General features: G+C 31.1%; 1 protein-coding gene across 2 annotated transcripts in view; it reads right to left on the bottom strand.

The window, feature by feature from the left end:
• The window catches only part of LOC145254837 (paladin-like), a 187,788-nt gene that overhangs the window by 5,728 nt on the left and 156,729 nt on the right, over nucleotides 1-25,331 (bottom strand). For both annotated transcript variants that reach the window (XM_080113675.1, XM_080113676.1), the window contains exons 14-19: nucleotides 21,980-22,153; nucleotides 20,521-20,568; nucleotides 13,431-13,580; nucleotides 8,415-8,678; nucleotides 2,876-2,956; nucleotides 239-379 (exon numbers count right to left, since the gene is read on the bottom strand). In XM_080113675.1, coding sequence (XP_079969801.1) covers nucleotides 239-379; nucleotides 2,876-2,956; nucleotides 8,415-8,678; nucleotides 13,431-13,580; nucleotides 20,521-20,568; nucleotides 21,980-22,153 — 858 coding nt within the window. The remainder of the gene's footprint in view (nucleotides 1-238; nucleotides 380-2,875; nucleotides 2,957-8,414; nucleotides 8,679-13,430; nucleotides 13,581-20,520; nucleotides 20,569-21,979; nucleotides 22,154-25,331) is intronic.

Below are 25,331 nucleotides of genomic sequence, written 5' to 3'. Positions count from 1 at the left end.
AAAAGACTATTTTTTTAAGACCGGATTTTTTTGATTTTCAATACTTATCGGATGAATTTCTGTACAAAACATATCTAAGAACACTGCCAGGTATATAAATTACCTTTGTGTGAAAATTGCAAAAGATAGGTTCAGCCGGATGAGGAAGGAACACACACATACACACATACATACATACACACACACACACAGTGGCTTATATATAATAGTAGAGATAGTGCTGGTATATTTTTCTCACCTGATTGTAGGTAACCAAAATCATTTCTCGCAAATGGAAGTGAGTCGTACTCATCGTCTCAAAAAGTTTGTCAAGCACAAAATCCACTTCACGCTTAACTTGATATCCGTCCGGCAAGATCATCAATATCTGTTTTACAGCCTGAAAAGGAAAAAGAAACCATGTCACACTATAAACCCCTAGACATGTATTTATAAAATGACTAGCAAGGATACCCGATGTTACCTAGGGCAAAAGTGTAACACATATCTATTAAAGCTTCTATCTTTCTATCTACCTCTCTTAATCCGTCTCTTTCCTTTCTTTCTTTTTCTTCTTCCTTTCCCCAAACTCCTTTCTCTCTACTCCAACCAGCCCATTCATCTCTAGTTGGACATACATGCATAGAGACAATTTTTTTCTTTATATAATAGATTCCCTGAGGTAGGAGTTGGTATTTTCATTTCAAATTGCTACATAAAATTGCAAAATTTTCTCCACCTGATCAAACCTGGCCCAGTTGACCCTCAGAGAATGATACTTTTGTTCTAAATGTTAGATATTATTAATCCAGGACAATGCTGATCAAGAATATACTAACTTTGTGGATTGTTGTTTTGTAGTTTTCGACATTCAGCTGGATATGCAAGAATATGCACAGATATTTGCGTTTTATATTATTGTTGGGAGCTTTTTTGCAGGCTCATATGTAGTACCTATTTACTATGCCTCCCCACGGGACAGAGTTAGACACCAGGGTCGTTTTTTAACGTGGAGAAAAGGTACAAAAATAAAAATTGTCTCAGTCGTGAAGGATTTCTCCTCCACCGAAAGAGAACAAGAAATAGAAGTGCAGCATCTGAAGAACAGATACTACACTTTGATCTTAAACCAGTTAAATCTGGGCAATGTTACCTCTAGAAATAGATGATGTGATTTTTTTTTTTTTTTTTTTTGCAGGGAGGTGAAAAATTATGAAACCTTAGGAAAGGCCTAGAGAAATACGGTATCATCTTCCAAGAGGCCCGGAGAAAAATTATATAATCCTCAGAAGAGCTCAGAAACACTTAGAGGGGGGGGGGTTTACAAAATAATGAAGTTATCTTTGGAAAAAGTTGAGAAAAAAACAATGTTACATTTACAATGTAATTTCCATCAGCAATCTTATAGTGCATCCAGATCTAGTTCATATTTCCTCACTAGAAAAATGATCTTTCCAAACAACCCCTAACATTTGTCTCACAAACCAAATTTCTATGCTATTAATGCATTTCTACATTTTGGGCCAGATAGTCCAGTTTTTGCAAGCATATAACAAGAGAGACCAAACATACGCCTTAAGAATGTATTTTCTGGTCTTGAATGTGATGGTATTGAGGCATTTTGATCCTTCCGTTTAGTCTCGAAAGACAAAGGATATCCTGTAAAAGCAGCTGCATGTGTAATTGTGAAGCAAGGATTGTGCAATCACCAAGCACACCTCTCCTGAATTGGCACTGTTTGAGTCCCATGGCAAAGAGAAGTTCAGGACGACTGGAAACAATCTCCAGATAAATGGAGAGCACATCCAGCACCTGAAAGTCCCAAATGGTCACACATTTAGTACTGACCAATTTCAACATTGCTTAACTTCGATAATCCAAAACGTGTCAACGTGATTATTCTGTACTATTGGGGCATAATACTGAGTTAAGTTTAATAAATGCTTGTTTACTCTGAGCTATATGAAATCTTATATCATGCCACAATCATCCTTTAAATGTTATCCATGATCCAAGGTAATTAAATTTATCCCTGAGTAACTGAGGCAGCTCTAGTTGTTAAATAATACGTAGGTATGACTTCTTTGCCAAATATCACCATACTAAATGTCTTCTTTGCATCCAACTTCAAACCAAGCTGGTCTACTCTCATTTATTATTATTTCTAGAATTTTCCGAAGATCTTTTTTGAATGTTGTATTGTAACAGTATCATCTGCATAAAATAAATTACTTGGTTGTCATCCAACCACGGATATCCCAGAACAACTATCCAGATGTTTGTGCGAATTTTTAAAAAATTCCAATGCGTAATTATTGAAAAAAGTGCGGAAAGACGAACAGACGAACAGACAAAGGTGAATTTACAGGTCCACCCACCTTTTTTTCAGGAGGTCTAATAAAACATAAATAGTTTTATTTATATAGAAAATGATATAACATTAGGAATCTCCATGAGTTACAATCATTATTAATGCATTTTCTTTATGGAAAAATGCATTCCAGGTTTTAATTTCAGGAAGAAACGATTAACCATAAAGAAATATTTTTGTGTGTAAAGACAGACAAACATCAATTAAAACTCTGATTATTTAGGTTTGGTTTATGCATATTTTAAAGTAATTTCCATAATATAATCACACAGTATCATCTGCAGAAAATAAATTACTTGGTTGGCATCCAACCACGGATATCCCAGAACAACTATCCAGATGGCAGATTATGTTTTCGCTGTGCATTGGAGAGGTTCAAAAATAGATTTGACCAATGGAGGGTTTTCGTAAAAAACGATGTGATCCTTAGGGAGACCAAGAAAACAATTTTAAGAACCCTGCAAAGGTTCCGAGAAAAAATAGATCCTTAGTGGAGACCAAAAGAGAAAGTATCATTTGACTTACTAAATATTTTCCCATGGTATATTCCGCATTGGCGATAGAAACACGTTCTTGTTCTCCTGGTCGAGTACCAGGTGGGTAACCCTGGAATAAAATCAAAAAGAAATCAATTTTCAATCTGAATATCGCAGAAATATGCATAAGTGTTCATTGTCCATATATCGGTTGGTGTCAATGTGTATGCATGTCTGCGTCTCTAATTATAATGTGTATGTGTAACGATAATATGTATATATGTGTGTATGCGTAACAATAATGTGTATATATGTGTGTATGTGTAACGATAATGTGTATATATGTCTGTATGTGTAACAATAATATGTATATATGTGTGTATGTGTAACGATAATATGTATATATGTGTGTATGTGTAACGATAATGTGTATATATGTGTGTATGTGTAACGATAATGTGTATATATGTCTGTATGTGTAACGATAATGTGTATATATGTCTGTATGTGTAACGATAATGTGTATATATGTCTGTATGTGTAACGATAATGTGTATATATGTGTGTATGTGTAACGATAATGTGTATATATATCTGTATGTATAACGATAATGTGTATATATGTGTGTATGTGTAACGATAATGTGTATATATGTGTGTATGTGTAACGATAATGTGTATATATATCTGTATGTATAACGATAATGTGTATATATGTCTGTATGTGTAACGATAATGTGTATATATGTCTGTATGTGTAACGATAATGTGTATATATGTCTGTATGTGTAACGATAATGTGTATATATGTCTGTATGTGTAACGATAATGTGTATATATGTCTGTATGTGTAACGATAATGTGTATATATGTCTGTATGTGTAACGATAATGTGTATATATGTGTGTACATAACGATAATGTGTATATATGTGCGTGTGTAACGATAACGTGTATATGTATGCATGTGTAATGATAATGTGTATATATGTGCGCATGTGTAGTGATAATGTGTATATATGTGTGCCTGTGTAATGATAATGTGTATATATATGTGTGTGTGTGTGTATAATGATAATGTGTATATATATATGCGTGTATAACGATAATGTGTATATATGTGTGTGTATGTAATGATAAACACGTGAAATGGAACGTGCCAAGTCACACGATGAGTACTACCTGTTGCATGGTCGGATTTGACAAATGAGGAGGATGGTTTGTCACTTTGCAAGATAAAAGGTTCAAGTAGATTAAACACAACTTAATACATAGGTGAGCACAAAACATGGGGAATTATAGCAGCCAAAAAATGATGAAAATGAATGGAAGGGATATTTTTATTTATACAAACATACTCAAATAAAAGCCCATGTTTACAGCAAAAAGAATGTTGTAGATGAAGAATTATTGATAGCGAAGAATTATTGATAGCAAAAATACTTTATATACTATAGACACACACACACACACATATACACACACACACACACACACACACACACACACACATACACGCACACACACACACACACATATATTTTATAATAAAGTCATATACTTGTCTGTTTGTTCACAATTTAATAGATACTAGCCTGGGTACCAGGCATTGTCTGGGTGTTTGGAGGTGTGTGCTGAGCAAAAAAAAAAAAAGTGGTAGTAGGCAGGCAGGCTTGAACCCGTACCACAAACGAAGAAAAGAACATGAAAAAAAAATTGACGTCTTTCCTGTTGTGCCCATCGCCAAACCTTAAATGACGAATGTTTAAATTAAGGCTAGATAATCGAAAAGAGGGGATGACTTTCAAAAATATTGGCGAAAAAAGCAATCCCTCCCTGTAGAAAAGTGACCAATTGAGGGTGGAGGAATTAATGTTTTTAGCCAATTTTTCGATATTTGTCGTCTGAAGTATTGAGCTTCAAAACGAAATTGATCTCGTGAAAATTTGTTGCTGCTGTCAAAAGTTTTAAGCACACACACACATACATTTAAACAGACAGGTGAGATTTATATCATAGATGTACAAAGTTTCACAAATTAATTTTCATACTGAAAATGGACTTATAAACACACTTAATCCAGCACGATTTTTATATATACTACTTATTGAAAAGAAATGTATATTCAAAGAGTAACCTCATTTGCATATCACATAGAAGAAAATTTATTTTAATAGTTAGCTCAATGTTATTAAGTGTTTGTTGTAATAAAATTAATTTCATTGTTCTTTTTGGAAATATAATTTAAAGTTGATTTCTTTTTTAATTTAATTAATATATATTTAATAAATTTTTTTTCAGTTATTAATAGCTGTGTTTAAAACTGGAAGTAAGCTTATTTATTTAAGCTATGAGAGTTATTTCCCCTTTAAGCTATGAGATTCGCTTTGCCTTTGATTTTTATAAACTAAGATGAATGTGTTTTATGATTCTTTAAATCTAATATGTGGTCACTTTCTGTAACAAGTTAGGATATTCAGTGCATCTTAAATAGTATGTTACCAATCCTTCCGCCCGGCAATATGTTTGGATCAGGCAATGCTGCGTATGTACAGGAAGTATATATAATTAATTGGCTGAAAAATGCGAAGCTTGCTGATTGTTTGTTTACAAACAGGCGGTTTGAGCACTGTAAAAGTGGTGGACGGATGTTTGTTTAAATAGACATTCGGACAGGTTATTTGCGAGCATCACTTCCGTAGTCGAGTGGGAGAATATTTTTTTTATTTAACACACACACGCACGCATACATCATATGTATATGTTTAAAAATTTAAAGTCAAAATTCTTTGACTGAAATGAGTATAAATATCCTAAATCACAGGAGAACTTGGAAACAAGTGATTGGACGAGACTACACAAAGTGGAATTTGGTGACTGCTGACCCACTGAATTGCGAGAACTTGACAGTGAGCTTGTGTGGTATCAGAAAACATCTGACCCTTAAATAAGGAGAAAGTGACGTTACATGAATAGAAGAAGGTTATTACTAATTCCAAATATTAAACCTAAAAATATTTTATCAAAATTCTCACTTTTCAAATTCTCACATCGAAAAACCATCGAGAAAAGCAAAAACTGTTATATATATTTTTTTTTATTTACAGAAAGTTTAGATGAGATAAGTCATCAGTACCGTCAGTTTTAAACCTGATAATAGGGGACCGTTTTAGATACCCATATCAAGCTCTCTTTAGCCGGGGCTCATCTGTTTTATAACCCCGGAATTGAAACCATATGCATACATGATAAGATCAAATCTCGTTTTTTTCAACTTGCATTCAAATAATAAAATACAGTAGAACCCTGAGATACGGTGGCCCTGGAATACGTTTTTTTTTTTTCAGGTTATGATTTATAAAATTTGAACATGTTTTCATAAATTTTAAACGCTCTAACGGGAACTTAACAGAAAACGAAATTTTTTTTATTTTTTTTTACGAAATCATTCATAACTTCAGTATTGCAAGCTTTATTTTAACACAGTTTTCACCATAATTTTTCTTTTTTAGTTTCTTTAAAGTATTTTGAGGTCCGACATCGTTTTAAATATATCAAAACAATTTAAAGCGTTTCAGTTAGTATATCATCTTTTTCCTTTTTGTTTTTAATATCTTTTGTTTTTGTTTTGAATGAATTTTAAGATAATTGAATGTAGACAAAAGGTTAATTGTATATTTTGTTTCCTCTGAAATCCACTTCTTTTGTAGTTTGCCTATTCGATTTCAAGACAATATTTTATTTTTAACCATTTCTTTTCTTTTCTAGGTAAGTGTTTGCTATTTACTCCTGCTGTCATCTCTATTTGATTGGTCTTGTAAACCTAGTAAGCAAGCATTACAAAAGCTTTTAAAATTATTCATAAATTAACCTGGAAAATCTTTTCTTAAACAAAACCATATACATACATTACAAGATCAAATCTCGTTTTTTTTGAACAACTTACATTCAAATAATAAAATACAGTAGAACACCAAGATACAGTGGCCCTAGAATACATTTTTTTTTCAAGTTATGATGTGGAATACAATGTTTTTTCAGACCCTGGTTACGGTATTTTCCCTGCCTTATGGTGTTATATATAATATTATTTGATTATTATATAATATTATTTTATTATATAATATTATTTGATTATTATATAATATTATTTTATTATATACATGTATATAGTATTGTATTTTTGATTATATACATATGTACCATAGTGTATTTTGTTACTAATTTTTTATGCTGTATCTCGGGGTTCTACTGTATAGTATAGAATAATATTTCCTTCAGCTAGATAAGTATTCCCAGAAAAACAAAGACTACATTTAAATTTTTAATTTTTAAATATAATTTAAAGATGAATTTTTTTTTTTTAATTTAATTTGATATTGGAATTGATTTTAAATTTTAAATTAAAGTCAGTTTTAGTTTTGATTTAAAATTTTGAGTTAATATAAAAAAATTTTTTAATTAAATTAAAGTTGGGTTTTAAACTTAATAAATTTGTCCAATCTGATAGATTAGCTTTAAAATAAAATTTATAGATGATAAGTTCCTCGAGGTTATTTAACAATAATTCACACTTTATCCATATTAAAATTCTCCCCCCACCACCATTTTTTTTTTCTTTAATGTCGAAAACATTGAACAGAAAGGTTACTTGCTTGTTTCACTGGTACCACCCTTGCCTTCGCAGCCCTTCAACTTTTTCAGTAAAAAAATAGGAGGTTTTACTTTTGGAACTACTCTCATATATATATATATATATATATATATATATATATATATATATATATATATATATATACACAGGGTGACCCCAAAAAAACGGGCCCCAACTCTAATTAGGCCCCGTTTCTTAGGGTTTTGTCCAAATGAAATGAAACTTTGGTCATAACTAGTTTATTATATTCAAAACATCACATCAAAGCACTAGGGTCTTTGGTCTTTGGTCTTTTTTCTCCGTTCTACAGCATATGTTCCAGATCGCCTCCATTTAGCTTTTGTTTTTTTTGGTGTCACCCTGTATATATATATATATATATATATATATATATATATATATATATATATCCACTGTTTTACTGTATCTCAATTCTCCATTGAGGCTAGACTCCTAAGTGCTCCTCGCTGAGATAGAGATCCAACTATTTTCTCAACAAATGGATTTTTTTCCTATTATGTCATCAGTACAAGCTATAGAGTAAGTGAAATTTTAATACGTATATAGGCATCATCAACTGCCTAGAGTGCTTCATTCTTTTATGAAGTGCTCTGCATTATCACTAATGGCAACAGGTGGTTTCACTTACTTGAATGCATAACCCACAAAATTGTAGAGCATATGTACCTTAACAAGAAACACTCCTGAATACATGTCTGGATCTTCATCAGTGGCCAATAAAAATAAAAGCGTATTTTAAAAAAAAAGTATTTTTCCTGTTTAAATAATCTCGTCTTGTCAGCAGAAGGATAGATTTAGTCTATGAGTGGGCAGAAGCGGGAACACTTCCATAAGGATATGTATTCATTACATATGTATAAGATGACTGTTGCCATGGCTATGGGGTTCCAAACTTAACAAAAAGTACTACTTACTGTTTTGTTGTAAATGAGAAGGGCTGATGCAGCCATGGCAAAGGTTGAGCGTTCGATACCATTCGAACAGAAGAAGCAATAAGCAGGGTTGAAAGCATTGTTCGGATCGTTCGGACTTTTCACATACATTGTGCTCGTGTTGCTCGGACTTTTCCGGAAGACTCCTTCGGTGCTGGATCGTTGGGAACTTTGGCTGCTCCGTCGAACAGAGTTTCGATACCGACTTTCAACTTCATTAAACATGCCCATCAAATCATCGAGGACCTGAAGAGAGAAGAAGAAAATATTTACATAGTACGTGGAAAAAAAAAAATTGCTTGTAAAAATCAAAACAAGTGATAGTCATGCTGACGACAATCTGTACATAATATGCATACAATTACATTAGCACACCAGTTTTCATCAGATTACCATAGTTAAGCAATGCTGAGCCTGGCCAGTACTAGATGGGTGACCATTTGAGACTGTCAAAGCGCTATATGTAGGTGGAAGGTCGTTATTTCCATGGCAGGTGCTCGTCTGAACTCCAATCTCTGGTCCCCCCCTCACCAATCCTTCACGAAAAACACCCGTCTAGCTGAATCCACTGTGAAAAATTTCCCCCACTCTTTATCTGTGCCTAAATCAAAACGTAGATTCCATGAACAAAGCTTCTTTCTTAGAACTGCACACCTGTTGAACTCTGTTCCGTCTGCCTGCTTCCCACCTGACTACAACTTGGATGTCTTCAAGTCTAACGTTAAAAAATTCCTAATGAACCGCCCTCTTAAGTAAACACTTAATTAAATCTCCACACTAACGTACTGTACTTGCAATAACCCTTATCCCTGAGTGGACCACCGTGTAAAAAAAAAAAAAAAATAAATAAATAAAAAGGTCAGTCGTCCTGCTTTCCAATGCGTGTAGTGGTGACGTGTGCGCACATTAATAGACATACGTAAAGATGGAGTTTATCATCTCGACTGCGGTCACAAAATGATGATGAAAAGATAAACAGTTTTATAACCGCAGGCTCCTATAGACGTTTTTACCTAATTTTGTTAGATAACAATGGGGTTGGATGCCAAGCATATAAAATCAATTCTTTGATACGACAGGGGCATGTTCGAAATAAACGTTTCTGTTTAGACCAAAATTGAAGCATGATATTTTACTTTTATATTTTAAAATGTAATTCAAGTTATTATATATAAAAATATTATAAAATCAACAGCAGTTTCTCTACAGTGCAATGTAGACTAGAATGTATAGTGAACTAAGTCACTGTGAAAGTTTTGATGAAAATAAAAATATGGGTGTGTGAAACATTTATTGATCATCATTCAATCCTGGGCAACATCTGGTCTCCCTACTAGTATATATATATATATATATATATATATATATACTAGCAGGGGTGCCCGGCGTTGCTCGGGTGTTTGGAGGTGTATGCTGTGCAAAAAAAGCAAAAAAACAAAAAAAAATGGTTAATTTTTTAAAACTTTGACCCCTATTATGACCCCTTAAAATTTATTGTTTCGGGCTCAACTCACTTTATTAAGTTAGATCCATGTTCAAGGAACCTATATCTAAAATTTCAAGTGTCTAGACCCAAAATTGTCGGAGGAGTTTGGTAGAGTTCTTAAAGGTCAAATCGTTGAAATTTGACCCCTTAACAGCCAAATTTCTGGCTGACACCCGTCACATCGATTTTCCCAAATCTCAGTACCCGGTATTTCAAATTTCGAGTCTATAGACTAAAAATTGACAGAGTTATTGCGTAGGGAAATGTACACAGACAGACAGACACACAGACACACAGACAGACAGACACGTTCACTTTTATAGATATATAGATATATATATATATATATATATATAGTGTAGCTTAATCGACATATATATTTTATAAATTACTAATTACTAAATTTTATATATATATATGCATAATAAATTTTTGAACTCAGTTTTCAGTTGAATATAAATGTAATTTACTCAGCTTCCTTAAAAGGATGTCATTTTTTGGACTTAAAATTTCCTAAAAAGTTATACTGCACCTTTTACAGACTTTTTCAGATGTGTCTTCACATACGAGCGCTTCCGGTCTATTACGAACATATGAAATTCTCTTGAGGATATGTTATCTACGAATCTTGCATTTATTTTCAGTATATTTTATCTTGGAAAATTTGTCATTTTCTCATGAATACCAATTCAATGACATCAACTGGGCAATCTATAAATTTGGGCTTTTTCTTCTTTTTGTCTTTACCTAAAACGTCTTTTTTCTTTACTCCTCATTCTATATCTTTTTCTATTTTACTCCTTATGTTTTTCCATATCCTTTACTCCTACTACTATTTCTTGATGCTTCACCTATTGCTTATTCTATTCCTTATTTTATTCCCTACTGATTTTATAAAAATTGAAAAAAAATATTTTTCTAATCTAAATGTTCTTAACTCAGGTTTTGTTTGTATTTTCTTATATTTATACAACAAGCCTGGGTACTCGGCTTGCCCAGGTGTTTGGAAGTATGTGTTGACCAAAAAAATAAATAAATAAAAATAAACATTTTTTTTTAAAGTTGTAGTAGGCAGGCAGGCTTGAACCCAAACAGCGAAGGAGGAAAAAAATGCAAAAAAAAAAAACAGATAGAAAGGCAAGATCGAACTTGAAAATGTACAGTAATTATTAGTCTTCCTCGCTAACCAAAGCGGATAGTGAATTCATGGAGTTGATCATTAATTTAAGAATCAAAGGAGTTGCCATGCACGCGCAGAAATGAAAGTTGCTTTAAAAACCTGGCCTAGAGCCAGTTAAGATTCCAACTTTCTGTCTTGGAATTTATTTGCTTCCCCACAATAGCAAATTAGACATAAGGTCATTTTTAATGAGGGGGAAGACTAGCTCTCCCAACAAGGGGGCATTCTGGCAGTAACTAAATAAATAGTGATTGTCAGTATAAAGGGTTTCTCCTACATTGACCAAGGACCAATTACAGAACAGATACTAACCATCGGGAAGGCCAGGCGCTTGCGTTGCTTCGATTAGTTTCGCTTTATACGAGGTTATAACAAACAAACACTCGAAACGAAGGAATTTTTTATAACTCGATCAAAAAATATGTCCGTTTGCAAATCTGAGATATTATTATCTAGGAAGTATAAGAAAACTTCTCGCAGAATCTAAACGATGTGAGAACCCCGATGTAAAAAGCCTTTCGTGGACATACACAAACACTCACGCCCATTTTGCCTTTTATATAATAGACTAGCCTGGGTGCTTGGCATTACCCGGGTGTTTAGAAGTGTGTGTTGAGCAAAAAAAAAAAGTGGTAGTAGGCAGGCAGGCTTGAACCCGTACTGCGAGGGAGGAAAAAAATATGAAAAAAAAACCTGACATCTTTGCTGTTGCGCTCATCACCAAACTGGAAGCGACATAGGTTTAAATTAAAGCTAGATAATCGAAGAGAGGATGACTTTCAAAAATATAGGTGAAAAAAGCAACCCGTCCTTGTAGAAAAGTGTCCAGTTGAGGGTGAAGGAATTAATGTTTTTAGCCAATTTTTCAATATTTGTCATCTAAAGTGTTGAGCTTCAAAACAATACCAATCTCGTGAAAATCAATTGCCTCTGTTAAACGTTTTAGGCAGACATACATACATTTAAACAGACAGGTGAGATTTATATTATAGATGCTGGCTTTTCCCTTCTGATGAGAAGCATTAAGCTTTGAAATACCAAGGCCTAAAAAGGTTTTTTTTCCTATTTTTTCTCATTTTCATCCTTATTGATCTAATGATACAATAACGTTCTATGTAACTTTTATCCCTTATCTTTTAATTTTATATATATATATATATATATATATATATATATATATATATATATATATATATATAATAGTATATGTATAATATATATATTTATATATATATATATATACATATAATAGTATATGTATAATATATATATACATATAATAGTATATGTATAATATATATATATTTACATATAATAGTATATGTATATTATATATATATATTTACATATAATAGTATATGTATAATATATATATATTTACATATAATAGTATATGTATATTATATATATATATTTACATATAATAGTATATGTATAATATATATATATATTTACATATAATAGTATATGTATAATATATAGATATATATACATATAATAGTATATGTATAATATATATATACATATAATAGTATATGTATAATATATAGATATATATACATATAATAGTATATGTATAATATATAGATATATATACAAATAATAGTATATGTATTATATATATACATATAATAGTATATGTATAATATATATATATATATATATACATATAATAGTATATGTATAATATATATATATACATATAATAGTATATGTATAATATATATATATACATATAATAGTATATGTATAATATATATATGCATATAATAGTATATGTATAATTTATATATATACATATAGTATAATATATATATATACATATAATAGTATACGTATAATATATATATATATGTATATATATATATACACATATAATATTATATGTATAATATATATATATATATATATATATATACACATATAATAGTATATGTATAATATATATATATATATATATATATATACATATAATAGTATATATATAATATAAAAGTATATGACGTAAAAAACTTAAGATAATCATTTATATGCCATAATCAGATCACCGAAGTAAAGTAATGATGAGCTCAGCCAGTACCAGAAGGGTGACCATTTTGGGAATGCTAGATCCTGTATGTACTATATTATAAAATTTCCAGGTTGTATTTCTGAAACCAGTGGGAGAGACGCAGCCACAGTTTTCATTAAGATCTGCAGTTACGAGAAGGGAAACTCTCACATGAAACCTGAGGTCTACTGTCTGCTCTGAGCACTTTTGCATATAAAAACATTTTTAGATACATTCTATTACTGCTAAGTAATATATGTGAATAAAAATTAGTATGCTTACATTTTCATTAGTTGCATAGTCTGATGGGAGAGGGACTCGAAAATAACCCATGTTTGGAAACTTCTCTTCCGTATTTTGAAAAACTTCTTTTGGGGTAAGCCCTGACGAAAGATCACTCTCTTCTGGTTCTTTCTTGTTGTCTTTGATTAACTGTAAAATAAAATGAAAATCAAATAAAATAAAATAAAATCATATATATATGTAGCGTGTAAGGTGGTGATGAAAAAAATCCAAAAGAGTGCTCGATCGTGGATGTTAGAGCTGAAGATACAATGTCGCTGATGAATTTGCGCTGACTCTTTCCAACCTCTTATGGTTAATTCAGCGCAATGAAACCACTGGTACGACCTTGAAATATGCATATATAGTGTCGTAATAAATATTGTATTATATATATATATATATATATATATATATATATATATATATATATATATATTTGTATTAAGCTTTTTTATTTGGTTGAAATTACCATATAATTATTAATATTTATATTAGATTTACGTTTACACTTGCTTTTGTCTGGTCAACTTTTCATTTCTATTTCATGATTTGAATAATATATATATATATATATATATATATTTATAAAAAATATTAATAATTATATGGTACTTCCAACCAAATAAAAAAGCTTAATACAATAGGAAGTAGAGCTTATTTTTTAGGAAAACAAATCAAATTTAAAATTTATAAGGAAATCCATTGTTCAACAGAATACTCACAAAAAATTTATTAAGAAATCCTTACTCCGCGGAGTTCTAAAGAATGCTATTCTTATCTTCAGAGGAAAGAAAGATATTAGTAAATTACAAGCTAAGAATTTGCTAATTATGGCATTAGATCAAACAGCAATTTATGATAGTCATAAAATGCAAAAAAATTTTAATATTTTCATATTGGTTAAAACATATGAAAATGGGAAAACAAACCAAATATAGGAAGTCCAGAATGCATGAAGACTTGATGGTAAATCCAAGAAGCAAAGAAAAGTTGTTTTTTTTTAAATAGTCTGAATTTCAATGTCAGCAAAAATTAAGTCGAGAGTGAAAATATTCCGATTAAACTGGAGTAAATGTAAAAAGGATATAGAAATCTGCAGGCAGTCACAAAGAATGCCCAAAACACACAAGGTTAGATCTTAAATTTCAGTCACTGAAATCTAACCAGTGAAACTGCTTTCATCACTGGTCATGTGCCTAATGGCAAACAGCTGTTATAATTGAAAATTAAGTTAAATCTAGTTGAACGCACAACTTCAGAGGCATCGAGACAGACACCAGAAATCGTCCAGGTGAAAAGAAAACACATGATACCAAGTCTTCATTCTAGTTATGAGGTTTAGTCGCATTATATCCGAATTTAAATCTTTTGCAAGATATAAAAGTTAAACAAAACTGGTGTTTAGGGAATTCATTTTACCTACTCTGGGATGGGTATTTTGTAGTACATAAATATATATATATATATATATATATATATATATATATTGGATTACATTGAAATATCTTCCAGTAATGCGAGTCCTTTGAATTTTTACTTGTGGATACGGAACTTAACCAACTTTTCTTGGATTTTACCATTTTCAGATATTCTACTCTTCTCTGGACCATACAATTGAAATCAATTTTCCTTTTTATCCCGTTCCCTCTGCGTCACTATTTTAAAACTTTTAGCAAGTAAGCTTTATGGCTCACTTGCAGCTTCATTAAATACTTTGCAAGCAAAATCCGATTCTGCATTTTGCTAACTCCTATCCTTTGATGAGAAGCAAAGTATTTCTTTCGAAACTCTTTTCGATGCTATATATATATATATATATATATACTAGCTGTACCCTGCCACACGTTGCAGTGGCTCAATTTGGTGTAATGGAAAAATTTAATAAAAGAGAAAATGCATGTTTCTTATATTAGAACAGCAATCCACTGCAAAAAGTGAAAAAGAAGGCGAAACTGAAAAAAATGGTGCTCTTGCAGAATTTGATCTGGATCCTCGAGAGTTTCTGTCAATCATTCATGTTTTGGACTTGACCAACAATCAGTGGATGAAGCCGAACGTAGCAAAAATGTTGAAACGCTAAATGCTTTTTTTTTTGTTGTTTTAAAAAATGTGATTTAGTAATTAATATTTGGTTGATGGTGGGGGGAGGGGGGGTTACTATACACAGATTCGAAAAAGTCGTCCAAAAACAAATAAATGAAAGCAAAGGTAAGGTAATTTAAGTTTCTACCTAATTAGATAATTGTTTAGTGTTTTTATGTAATGTAAAATGTTTAATTGGCTCAAAAAACAGAAATGGTCGCGAATTCTGTTGAATACGTTAAGTTTGGGAAAGTAAGTTGAAAACTAAAAACTATACAAAACAGTGTCTGAAACTCACCGAACATATGTTACCATGACATAGGCTGGCATAATGGATAGGTTTCTGATAGTATTTTGTATAGTTTTTTTAGTTTTAACTCACTTTCTCTAACTTAAAGTAATCAACAGTGTCCACCACCATTTGTAGCTTTCAAATACACCAATAAACACTGTTTTTCAAGCCGACTAAACGTTACATTAAATGAAAAGGGTTTATATTACTAAACACAGATACAAAGAAGTTGTCAAAAAATAAATATATAACAAATAAATGTTATCAAAGGCAAGAAAAGTAAGTGTTCTATCTAACTGGATAAGATTTTAGTGTTTTTATGTAATGTATAATCGGTTCAAAAACATTCAATATTTATCGGTATATCTGAAAAATACAAATGGCGGCAGACTGTATCGAACATGTTAAGTTTGGGGAAATTTTGGGAAAATGAGTTTAAACTAAAAATACTGTTAGGAACTCACTCAATATATGTTACCATGATGTAGGCTGGCATATAATCGGTGGTTTTAAACTTTTGCTCGATACAGGTGAAGACTTTTAAAAATCCCTTTTAGTGATTACCTGGTTTGAGGATATTTGTACAACTAAACGGCAAATCTGCTCAAAAAAATCCGGTATTATTTTACTTTAAGGCCCGTTTCACGTTCATATATAACAAAATATTTTATTGTAGATTTCGGTGTGCTAAAAACGAATCTGCAAACCGTTTACGTAGCAAAAAAAAAGTTTTCATGACATTCATGAAATTACTTTTTCGAAAAGTGGGTGATCACTTTTCAATGTAAATTTAACTTAGAATGAGCACCCACTTTCTGGCCACCTGAGAGCGGGGCATTTTTCTGTTTCTTGGCTAAAAAGTTTTTTGTTTGATTTCTTTTGCATGGTAATAACCCCTGAACTCTGGGACTATTTTCCATTTAACAGCCGTAGCCTTCGTTTACGCTATGCGTAAGCATAAATGAAAGCTGTTTAGCCAATAAACATGGGAAAAAATCCCCCCTCTCTCAGGTGGCTAGAAAGTGGGTGCTCATTTTAAGTTAAATTTACATGGAAAAGTGATCGCCACTTTTTCGAAAAAGTAATTTCTTCATATCATAAAAACTATTCTTTTGTGACGGAAACGGTTTGCAGATTCGTTTTTAGCATACCAAAATCTACAAAAAAAATTTTGTTATTTACGAACGTGAGACGCACAGCCCTTAATGGAAAATTATATCAAAAATCCGGGGGAAAATAGTTTTCAATAAAAACAGCAAATGAATTCGATAGAAAAAAAATGGATGCTATTTTTTTTTTCTTTCTATGTGTTTCTTGGCTAAAAAGTCTTTTTGTTTGATTTCTTTTGCATGGTATTAACCCCTGAACTCTGGGACTATTTTCCATTTCACAGACGTAGCCTTTGTTTATGCTATGCGTGAGCATAAACGAAAACTGCTAAATATGCATTCGCATACCAAACTGCCTTGTCAAAAAAACCTTTAAGCCAATAAACACAAAAATAAATGCCCCTTCCTCAGGTGGCCAGAAAGTGGGTGCTCATTTTAAGTTAAATTTAGATGGAAAAGTGATCACCCACTTTTCAAAAAAAAATTTCTTCAGATCATGAAAACTATTTTGCTACTCCTTGGACGTTGAGTTCCATGGCGACCCGCAGAATTATTTAATGGTCGTTCCCTTAGTACCCCCCTAGTCAAGGCTAACGCATGCGCACGTAACATTTTTTTATTTATTTACTTACGTGGTGGAGTTTCTATACTGATAGGTTTTTTGAAATTTTTTCACTGGATTATTATTGATTGAACACTAACCAGATTATGAAAAAAAATTGAAAAAAAAAAAAAAAAATCATTTCAACATTTAGTTACCACGTTCTGGTAAATCGGTCACTTTTTATTTATTTTTTTTTTTTTTCTAAATACGGAAGTGTCTTCGGGAGATATAAAATGGTCGCATGTTGACGAAGCAATGTATCGGAAGGCGTACGGGATTAAAAATTATTGGTAAATTTTTAGATTAGGTCCACCTCCTCAATTTTCTTTTAAATGACGACTTGAAATGGTTTTCGACTATGCTGAATACGAAAATCGCATCGAAATTTTGTAGAAATAAGTAGTTATCAAGATAGAAAAAGTTGTATTATGCATTGTAATCTTTGGCGGCCATCTTTTTTACGTGTGTGTATTTGTTTATGGCGCGTGTGCACGTAAAAAGATGGCCGCCGAAGAATACAATGCATAATACAACTATTTATTTCCGCAAAATTTCAATGCAATTTGCGTGTTCAGCATACTCGGAAACCTATAAATGTCGTCATTGAAAGGAAAATTGTGGAGGTGGACCTAATCTAAAAAAATACCAAATTATTAAACATTTCTCCAGCATGTTAGTGAAATTTATAATACTTTAAAAAAATTAAAAAGAAACAAAACAAAAGTTTTGAAAAAAAACTCACCTTTCACAAAAACAATTTTTAAAAAAAAAAAAAACACAAACTGACTAAATAAGTAAAAAAAAAAAAATAATTAAAAATCTTGAAACTTTATTTTCATGAAAACAATAAAAAAAAGTCCTGTTCTCTCTATTTTTTTTTCTTTGAGAAACAAATATATTTCTGACTTACAAATGCGGTAGAGACTCATTATTTTTTTACTTTCTATGGTTTTGATATACCGCGTTTTTATTGCTTACAAAATGGGTGACTGATTTATCAGAACGTTGTAACTAAAAAGTGAGCACCACTTTCAAATGTCGAAATAATGATTTCTTTTTTACATTTTTTTTTTTAATAATCTGTTTGATTAGTGTCCAATCAATATTAATCCAGTGAAAAAAAATTCCAAAAACCTATAAGTATAGAAATTAAGCATGGGAGTAATGTTTGTACAACAACGTCACCTTTCGCACTTTTACAAACATTTTTTAAAAAAGTAACTAAACCATTTAATGATAATTTGTCACGTGTACAAACATTTATTTATTTACGTAGGCTTAACTCCTTTCATGAATAAGAAAAGTTTTACTCTTTAAGAATAATAAAAGGAAAAAGTTACTGAACATTTATAAAAGGACTTCTTTTCATGAAGGCCAGAGGAATAGTTGGCCGAAAATTCGTGAAACAACAACAATAAATAAAAATGGTGCTAATGCAGAGAGCCGCGCTATTTTTTAAATCATATTTCCACGTTTAAATAACGTTTTACGATATGTTTTTTTTTTATTTATTCAATTGTAAGGTTAAAGTACAGAATAGGTACAAAACATCCTTACCTCCCCATGTTAAGAATGACTTTTTAAATAATAACATTATTTCAGCACGGATCACTCTCTGCATGAGTAATCTTATATAGAAAAAAAAAAAAACTCAAAAGCAAGCAACAAACTTTTTTTTTTTTTTGCCTTATATAATAAAGAAAAGATGTGTAAATTAAAAAATTTGGAAGATAAACAAATGAAATATGTTTTTTTTTGTTTTTTTTTTTTACTTATCGAGTTAACAGAAAATTAAACCTTTCGTCAATTCGTGGCTGTGAAATGAATCGAACCGGAAGTTCAGTTTTATCAACAGAACAGATTCGCAGAAACGATACATAAATATATTTATTTTATTTAATATTTTAATTTTAATTAGGTAAATTTATTTTAATAACATAAAAACATATCTCGACTCTAAAAATGGGTTGTCTGAAAATTTCAAATAAATTGGTAACGTATAAACATGGTTTTATTTCTTTAGAACGAACCAACTTTACATTTTTATATATATATAGATATATATATATATTTATATATATATGAGAAGCAAAGTATTTCTTTCGAAACTCTTTTCGATGCTATATATATATATATATATATATATATATATATATATATATATATATAGCATCAAAAAGAGTTCCGAAAGAAATACTTTGCTTCTCATCAAAGGATAGGATTTAGCAAAATGCAGAATCAGATTTTGTTTGCAAAGTATTTAATGACGCTGCAAGTAAGCCATAAAGGTTACTTGCTAAAAGTTTAAAAATAGTGATATGTATATATATATATATATATATATATATATATATATATATATATATATATATATATACATATATGTATATATATATATATATATATATATATGTATATATATATATATATATGTGTATATATATATATGCATATATATATATATATGTATATATATATATATATATATATATATATATATATATAGTAAGCTTTGACAATATACATGGCAATCAAGCTACACTGTATTTTTCGCATTTCACCATCATGAGGACTTGTCAGGCTATCGAATATTCAGAGGATTAAATGCTTAAAATTCTGAATAGGTTAATTGTCATATATATTTTCAAAACTTACTATCTAGCTCTACTCTGGTATTGAAGTAAATACTAAAACACATGAAATAATAATAATATACATACATATACATGTGTGTGTGTGTGTGTGTGTGTGTGTGTGTGTGTGTGTGTGTGTGTGTGTGTGTGTGTGTGTGTGTGTGTGTGTGTGTGCGTGTGTGTGTGCGCGTGTGTGTGTGTGTGTGTGTGTGTGCGTGTGTGTGTGCGCGTGTGTGTGCGCATGTGTATGAAAACGACAAAAAATAAACAAAAATGAAATCAAGTTTCGATCATGGATCTTATCCAGACATTAATTTAATTGTTGAACAGAATTGAATTTTTTTTCTTTATTAAACCTGAAACATACCGTAACTGGCGTCTTTGTCATTCCATTAGATACAGCTGATTCCAAATCCTTAAATTAAGAGACAGAAAATTTGTTAACAGAAATCAAAAGTAAAAAGAATACATAGTAATAATAATAAAAATAATATCAATAATAATAAAAATAATATTAATAATAATAAAAATATCAATAATAATAAAAATACTATCAATAATAATAAAAATACTATTAATAATAATAAAAATAATATTAATAATAATAAAAATAATATTAATAATAAAAAGATAACAAAGAACACAACACAGAACCAAGAAAGCTGAAACCTCAAAATTTTAAGCTAACTACGCCCCCGCCCTTCACCGCCAAAAAAAAAAAAAAAAAAAAGTGGTAGTGTCGGCATCGACTGGCACCACACTAAGAGTCAAGGAGGATGGAAAGACAGAGTAGGAAAAGCATTAGCCATGCCTCCGCTGGATGAATGCAAAGAGGATTGCAATCTTGGAGAGGCTTATTCATATCCATTGAAGAGCAATGGTCATTGCCAGCAAAAAGTCAATGGTAAGCGGCTGTTATGATAATGCAAAATCATTTGTAAATGTTATCAAAAGAGGTGGAGAGTAATGAAAATCTAGGGAGACTTGTTGTCACTCAGACTCCAGGGAACACCATCGGTTTTTGTCAATGAGTAATCTGTGTGCAAAGTCCTAGTGAGTATGAATGATAAAATAATAATAATAGTAACTTTATATATATTGTGTGGTTCTGGTGCCACACGCATGTGCTAAAAATAACTTAGACACCATCTAGACTGTCAAAGGAGTTTTGATGACGCTGTTCATAATATAACTCTTGTCACAAAATTCAGACTTGCGTGGTGACGTCATCAGAGTGGGGTTGATGCATCACATTAGATGACCAGTATGAAATGAGGGACACTGCTGCTCGTTTACATTCGAAGCAAAGCCGACAGTTCAAACTCCAAAATTTTGTTCGACTACTGAGGCAAGAAAATCTCCAACTTTTGATTCGAACATTTGACAACCAAGGTATCATTATATATATATATATATATATATATATATATATATATATATATATAAACTTTTAAAAGCCCTAAAAATTAGAAAAAACTCAAAAATAAGAAAAGAGCAGAAACTTAGAAAAGATCCAAAAATAAGAAAATCCCCCCAAAAATTAAAGCCTGAAAACATAAGAAAAGTCTCTTAAAATAAGAAAAACACAAAAAATAAGAAGCCCCCACCCTGCCTCAATAAGAAATTCCCAAAAAATCCAAAGAATAAAAAAATTAAAAAAAAAAAACAATGTGTAGCCCAAAAACAAGAAAAAAAAATAAAAGTTTCTTTAAAAAAGAAAAACACAAAAATAAAAAAAAGTAATAAAAAACCAAAAATAAGACAAGCGCCCCACACATACACACACACACAAAAAAAAAAAAAAAGAAGAAGAAAACGTTGCTCACATCAAAATGCGTATCATCAGGGTGATGAAGCCGTGGTCTCATGTTCTCACTTTTGTACGACAAATGATAGAGTTCCCCTTTGAGAAACGTGCACAAATTATTGCGCAAGTTAATAAAAAACACGTGTGAATATTTCCGCACTTTCGTCATGTGTTCTAATAATTTGTGAATCCCCTGTAAAAAATGAATAAAAAGAAAAAAAACGAAGGCAAATTAAAAAGAAGATTTCAATACATTCATTGGGTTAATCCATAGCATACATGTAGTCTCTCTTTCTGTTTAGAAATGCAATTACAAACAAAGCTCTATACCAAGATCAGACACAATTTTCTGGGTATATTTTGATGAAAAATCCAGTATTTGTCTTAATTTTTTTATTTTATTTATGAATGTCATGACATTATCAAGGTTAAAAGTCACTCGGGGATAGGAGTTAATGAGATGCATAGACTTACAATTTAATGATGAATGACATTATGAAATGATTGAAAGTAATGAATAATTTTTTTTTAATTGATGACATATGAGGACGGTTTATGACAAGTGTTTATTATCTAACTGTTCGGAGGTTGCAATTGAAATATTAAAAAATAAAAATTATATATATATATATATATATATATATATATATATATATATATATGTATGTTTGCATGTGTGTGTATGTATATGTATGTGTGCGTAATGTGTATTGTGTATGTATGCATGTATATATGAGTATGATATGTGTATATATGTATGTGTGCATGCATGTATATATATATGTATGTATGTATAACAATGACCGTCTTTGGTGTCATGTCTGCTTGAGCATGTGAATTCGCCAGCAGGACTATTTGTCATTTTCGGGCTCATGAACTTTCAGTGTCTGAGGGAGTGGCACTCGTCTGACAAGACGTTGCAATCATCTTATGTATGTATGTGCAGATCACCATATAATCACTGGCAATAAATGTTTAAATTTCAACAATATTTCTCGCAGTTAACAGTGGCTGAATGGATTTGATCCTTACTAATAGAGTCAGGGAATCTCTCAACCGGTATTAATCGTGACACTCTGTACTGATGATTACTGAAAGGATGAAACACTAGTGTCTGTTAGTATTTAATAAGTATTATAGTAAATAATTATATATAATAAAATTCCACAGTCAAACAACGTCGCAGCCTACAAGAGCCATGACAGTTAACAAACCGGAAATCCAAGACTCGAGTTTCGCCCTCATTTGGGCCCATCAATTAGACCCATTAGTTAGAACTCAGGATTCGAAACCCGAGCCTCTTGCATGTGAGGCAAGCACTCTGCCAACTGAGCAAACGCCCCACACACAAGAAATTCTATTAACTAACACAGATCAAGCAAACCGTGCCAAAATCCGACTGTGAAATGGACCTACTAAAAAAAAAAAACTGAAATGAACCTGCTGTGAAATGTGAAAAACTGTGAAATGCACTGACTGTGAAATGGACCTACTAATATATATATATATATATATATATGTATATATATATATATATTTTTTTTTTCCACAGATATATATATTTCTGTGGAAATATTCTTTATTCACTTATATTTCCCTTTTTATATATACCAATTTTTATTTAAGAAGATCAATGTAATTACAGAGCAATATAATAAATAAATAAAAAAAGTCTATATTCCAAATTCCATGATGTTGACCATCTTACATTTTTGTTCTTTAATTCAATTGACATTCACAATTCTTGACAGTATCTGTTTCATAGCACAAAATTATTCACTTAATTATTATATCAATCAGTGAATCTATTTTGCCCTTAACTCATGAGAAGAAATAGCAACAATCAATCCACCAAAAGGTAATAAAATGCGTTCGGACATGATTAAAAAATCCGAAAATTGGAAGAGAAACTGCAAAGACCTTATAGTTTGCTCACATTATGCCAATTTAAACTTAGAAATAAAGTCACTAAAACCCACATATTTGTATTAACAAATTGCATTAATTTAGGTTTATTCTGACAGAAATGTTCTATTTAGTAAATAGTAAATTTATTATTTATAATTAACTGGGGGGGGGTACCCAGCGTTGCCCGGGTGTTGGGAGGTGTGCGTGGTTTTAGGTAAATCAAAACACCCGGGTGTTTGTGTCGGGATGGGGGGGGGTAAAATAAAAGAAAAGTTTTGGTAGGTAAGTATGAAGGATCGAACCCGAACCCTTGAGTCGAAGTTGGAAATTAAAGTATGAAAAAAACGTGCGACGTTAACCACTGGGCCACCACAAAATAGTAACGGAAACATGTTTGAATTTATTTAAGTATTAAAACTTGGCAGTGCTCATACTTAATGAGGTGAACTTTGACTGTGGGGCAGTATTTTATTTACCGCGGGGCAGGGTTTTTTATTTTTTATTTTTTTTGTTTCCCCAAGATGTTGTGGGGAAAACCAGCTCCCCATAAAAAGGGGATTGTCCAAATTGAATAGCAATTGTCTGATATAAGGAGAAACTCCACATTGACCAAAGCTGGTTGCTTTCGGACGTTTCCGGAAAAATGCTGCCAGAATTAGTTTCGCTTTTATTATAGGAAAAAGTTTAATGCACATGCGGCGATTGAAAAATGTTGAATATTTATGTTTGCAAAATTGTTGACTTGTAGATATTATCATTTAAATGTGATATAAAAAATTTTAAGAAGTTATGAGTTGACTGATCGCTTCTGGGAAAAAAGCCTGTCTTGGACATACACAAAAAGCGAACATACATACACACATTTTTGCTTTTATATTTATAGATATATCCATATTTATCCAAATAACATCAATGATTATAATCTATTACACATATTTACATACCCACTGGCTTCTCTTCCAATTTTCAGATTATTTAATCATGTCCAAACGCATTTTATTTTCTTTTGATTGATTGTTGCTATTTACTCTGATGAGTTAAGGGCAAAATAGATTCACTAATTGATATAATAATTAAGTGAATGATTTTGTGCTAAAATAACAGATACTGTCAAGAATTGCAAATGTCAACTGAATTACAGGAATAAATTGTAAGATTGTCAACATCATAAAATTTGGAATATAGACCTTTGTCATTTATTAAGATCTTGATATTTTATTCAGCATATACTAACAGGTTTTTCTGCATTATTCGAAGATGTATCTGGACTAACGTCAAATTTGATCCTTCTATGATATAAAGCATACCTGTCTGTTTAAATGTATGTATGTATGTAAGTATGTCTGCCTAAAACTTTCCACAGAGGTGACGGATTTCCACGAGATTGGTATCATTTTGAAGCTTGATGTCTCGAATGACAAATATCAAAAAATTGGCTAAAAACGTTAATTTCTTCACCCTCA

This window comes from Euprymna scolopes, chromosome 30, assembly GCF_053919585.1.
Source record: "Euprymna scolopes isolate OS-2025 chromosome 30, ASM5391958v1, whole genome shotgun sequence".
Taxonomy (NCBI): Eukaryota; Metazoa; Mollusca; class Cephalopoda; order Sepiida; family Sepiolidae; genus Euprymna; species Euprymna scolopes.
The sequence above is the reverse complement of the archived record's forward strand: the minus strand, read 5'-3'. Positions and strand labels throughout refer to the sequence as shown.